Raw genomic sequence first — 4381 nt, forward strand, 5'->3', positions numbered from 1 at the left:
ATTATTAGTAGATTTTTATTTTAATAAATACATTCAAATTTTAATTTTGAGTTTTTTATTTTTATTTTTATAATTTTTTAATTAATAATTTTAACATTGATTCTTAGAGAAAATGTTAACAAAACTCGATAGATATATATACTGAATTACTGATTAAGTGATTATTGGCTACACTGCTGGTCTAGGTCCCAGAGCTAGAACGATACTCTTTCTCACACGCATATTTTGACTCTGACATTTCCCTTTAAAAGTAAAAAAAACTGAAAACCATTTCTATATTTCACCAGTGAAAATGATGGGAAAATTTGGAAAAATAAATGTAGTATAGTTAATTATTTACTAGCAGTTTGAAAATGGTGGCAGCCCTTTATTAATTTGTCAGCGACCATGGATAGCAACCGTATTTAATCTCTTCCTTCAGCTACCAATTAGGAAATGACATAGACATATTCTATGCTCAAAGCCTCCGTATTTAATATCTTTAGAAAATGGATCAACTAATATCAGATGCTTATCCTTTAAATTACGCACACCCCATTTTCAAATCAAATTTTCGGAACTCACTAACAAAGTTTCCGCCACCTTTGACAATGCTACTTTGTTAAATTGCCGACCTGACCATGACAAAATTTAATGACATGTATATAAAATGGTGACTGTCTATTCCAAACAAGAAAATTTATACAACATTCATTCATTAATCTTATCTTTTTCATTTGGAACAATTAGTACACGTTCACACTTCACACTAGTGAAAATTGCTATAACAGTTTTGAATTTCTACAAAAAGCAAAAATAATACTTAAAGAAGAATCACAAACCCTTTTAGTACTTATTCATCTAGCTAGTTTATCACTTTGTTACATCATCCAATATATTAAAAAAAAAAAAAGAATAAGATATTAACAACCCACAAAGCTAATGTGTTACATAATAAATCAACCAGAACAAAAGTCAGAACTTATGAGAAGTTCAAAACATGGTACATTAATTGTTCTATCTCCTTACTTAGGATTGAAGAAGCTAACATTAACACCAGTATCAACAATAACATAGATGCTAGCTGCAACAAGAAGGGCACTAAGGCACATCCCTAAGATCCCCAAGAACCAATTGATACACCAAGAAGGACCAAATTTCTTGGGCTTCTTAAACTTGAGCCACATGAAGGAAGGGTATGCCAATGTCACAGGCAATGAAATTCCTCCAATCAAACCTGCCAAGCTTGACAAGAATGGAATTGCAACAGCAATGAAGAAGCAGATAAACCCAAAGAAGATCCTGAAAATTACCCTCAGCCACCATGGGCACGGCTGCTTCTTCATCTTTACGTAATTTGATTCCATGTCATCAAAAACCGGCATGCCATAGATTTGGAATGAGCACAAACCATTGATTACTACGAATAAACTCGTCAATCCCAGCACAAATCTTGATACGTCATGAGAATGGAACATGTATAGTGCAGTCAGCATTCCTCCCGAAGGAATCTGCAAAATTCATCACCAAAATATAATTATAAAAACAATCCCGCTATGCTACTAACAATATTTCTGCCAACTTTTCCCAACTCTTATTTATAATTGTATTTAATAGAAGTATCTTTGTGAATGTGTTTAATAAAAATATCTTTTTTATGACTGTGTTCAATAGAAGTGTCTTTATAAATATATTTTCTGAATGTATCTCTTTATATATGTGTTTAAAATATAATAATTAATTATTATTGACAATAAATTAGCAGATAACATGTTGGTATCCTATACTTTTCTTTATAAAAATATTATTCTTAATTAATGCATGCTATTAATTAATTATAAGTATAAGATATTTATGAGCGGAATAAATTATAATTACCATTTGGCCATAAGCCCAATAGCCGCCAATGGATAGGGGAAATAAGCATGCAGCAATGAGTGCGTATGAAGCCTTCACTCCTTTCCACATTGGCACGTGCGATGGATGCTTCTCGCTTGAAGGCATAGTGGCCTGAAATAATTCAATTATTTATTAATTGAAGAAAATTCTTCAAAAGATACATACATACATACAAGTCCCTATCTAACAACTCTCTCAATAATTCATTGTATTCACACTACTAATCCAAATTTTCTTCTTATTCATTTCTGGACCATTTCAATGCTCATACATGTAAAAGGATAAAAGTCTTCCATTAACTTCAACATTCTCTGCGTGACTCACAATTAATTATTATTATTAGGTGAAAATTCACTGTATAATTATTTTCATGGTCTCACGATTCTCAACTATTAACTTCACATGAAAATAACTGCATAATAAAGCAAGATAATTATGATATGTACCTGAATTTCGAGGATGAGATTATGTCCCCTAAAAGCAAAGGCAACAATCCCAAGTGCATTAAGAATATTAAAAGCATCCTTAGCACTGGTTCCATGCCTAACAGGATTATAGTTAACACGAGGTAGGGTACCCTGAGCAACAGAGGTGATCCAAATGGCGGTACAATACCCTACAGCAGTGACAGCACCAATGAGTGAAACCCCAGCAATGGAGTTCAAACTTGGCAACTGGGACAACACCACTGCCACACATGTGAACACTAGGTACCACTCTACTGTGGTCATGGGCTTTGCGGTGCACGTGGTCCCGCATATGATTTGGTAGAATGTTCTTGCTGTTGATGCTCCCAATATTATTATGGTTGTGCATGTCCCTGCTGATAGGTATATTATTGGAAACATTGCTAGCACTTTTCCCAGTCTCTCCCCTGCAATAATAATTCATATTAAACATTATATTATTTGTTACCTTATGCAAAGAATTTCATCTTATAATTATAATGTTATGAGTAAAAAAAGTGATTATATATTAATATATTCAACTAAATTACTTAGAGAAAAATCTAAAATAGGCCTGACAATTATCTCGAAAGACAACGAGATCCTTGATAAAAAAAATCTCAATCCAGCCTCTGACAATTACTTCGAAAGGACAACGAGGCTCCTGTGCCAAAAGAAATCAATGTTGTATTTTTTTGCACAGAGGCTAATCAGTCCCAAAAATAATATCAGGGGCCAGATTGGATATTTTTTTTCTTGAAGGTCTCGTTATCCTTTCGAGATAATTGTCAGGGCCGGATGGAGTATTCACTCAATTACTTAACATAACACAAACTCAGGTGCAGTTGACTTCATGTGAAGTTAATAGTTGAAAATTGTTAGATGATAATTTAGTCAAATCTGTTATCATTTTTACATGAAATTAATGTCATCTGAGTTATCATAAATAAATTTCATACCAAATGTAGCAAAACAGAGTTGAAGGTATCGACTGAAACGAATTCCATGCTCCACAGATTCGTGAAGATGCACCAACAACCATAGAGTGTATAATTGCCATACAAAAGCTACACTCAAACTGATTATTCCCCATGTCCTGCATACAAAAAGATTAATTAATTTTCTTTGTTATTAATTAAAAAACTTATTAATCAAAGATTGAATTAATTAATGAATTACTTACCAACCAAGAACAGTGAAGGAGAAAGGAAGAATAAGAGCCTGAATTCCAATCCCAGAACAAAGAGTATGAAAAGCAGCATAGAACTTGTTTCCATTCCTTGATTGAGTGATTGGAAGCCAAGCATCATGAGGATCAAGCTTTGTGAACCTGAGTGCTTTCCTCACAGGGCTTCCCAAAGGTGTGATAAACCTTGGTGTCAAATTTGAGATCCTTAATGGTGTTCTTGGTGTTCTTGGTGTTCTTGGTGTCTTTGGTGTCTTTGTTTTACTTGTTGTAATCCCATCTACTTCATCTCCATTCTCTGAATGCAGAAGTGGTGACCTTGTTAGTGATGGTGAGTGAATCTGAGAGGGTGGACATGAAACTGGTGGTGATGACACCATTGGTGTCCTTGTTCTTGGTGTTATTGGTGCTGAACTTATTTCCATTGTTTTCTTATTAGCTTCATTTGTAGCCATAGCCATCTTTGTTTTTTCACCCTCTCTGGCTATGTCTTCTAATTTGCAAGCACCCTTTCTTTTTTTGTGCTATTGTGTTTGTGTTTGTATGTGCATGTATTTATATACATGTAACTAGTTAGGTGGTTGATATTGTGTTCAATTATTAATGTTAATTGAGGCTATGCAAATATCTTGACTTGGAATCATGGTATTTCCACATTCCTTTTTTGACACAACTTCTCAATCTAAATAGTACATCATGCATAGTTGCATACATTCAAAGATTAGAAAATAAAATAAAAAGTATTAGTTTATATTTTTTTATAGGTTAGTCCGGCTCATTCTTAATTAAATATCTTTTATTTTTATTAAATAAATTTTATTTTTTTATTTTTTTTATTTTATCTTTATTAGTAAGTTATTTTTTAAGAAAC

At 33.0% G+C, this 4381-nt stretch overlaps 1 protein-coding gene across 1 annotated transcript; it reads right to left on the reverse strand.

Moving 5' to 3' along the window:
• Positions 694-4049, reverse strand: LOC107642529 (lysine histidine transporter-like 8). The gene is made up of 5 exons (XM_016345919.2): positions 3508-4049; positions 3284-3420; positions 2325-2752; positions 1858-1989; positions 694-1490 (listed from the first exon to the last, which is right to left on the reverse strand). The coding sequence occupies exons 1-5, from the start codon at positions 3969-3971 to the stop codon at positions 1005-1007; spliced, it is 1647 nt and encodes a 548-aa protein (XP_016201405.1). The 5' UTR covers positions 3972-4049; the 3' UTR covers positions 694-1004.

This window comes from Arachis ipaensis, chromosome B05, assembly GCF_000816755.2.
Source record: "Arachis ipaensis cultivar K30076 chromosome B05, Araip1.1, whole genome shotgun sequence".
Taxonomy (NCBI): Eukaryota; Viridiplantae; Streptophyta; class Magnoliopsida; order Fabales; family Fabaceae; genus Arachis; species Arachis ipaensis.

Excerpts from the sequence above, each read along its gene's own strand:
- LOC107642529 (XM_016345919.2), bottom strand. The coding sequence starts at position 3,971 with ATGGCTATGGCTACAAATGAAGCTAATAAGAAAACAATGGAAATAAGT. Across the intron at positions 2,753-3,283 it reads ACTCTGTTTTGCTACATTTG|GGGAGAGACTGGGAAAAGTG; the intron begins GTATGAAATTTA and ends TTATTATTGCAG. Across the intron at positions 1,990-2,324 it reads ATCTCATCCTCGAAATTCAG|GCCACTATGCCTTCAAGCGA; the intron begins GTACATATCATA and ends GAATTATTTCAG.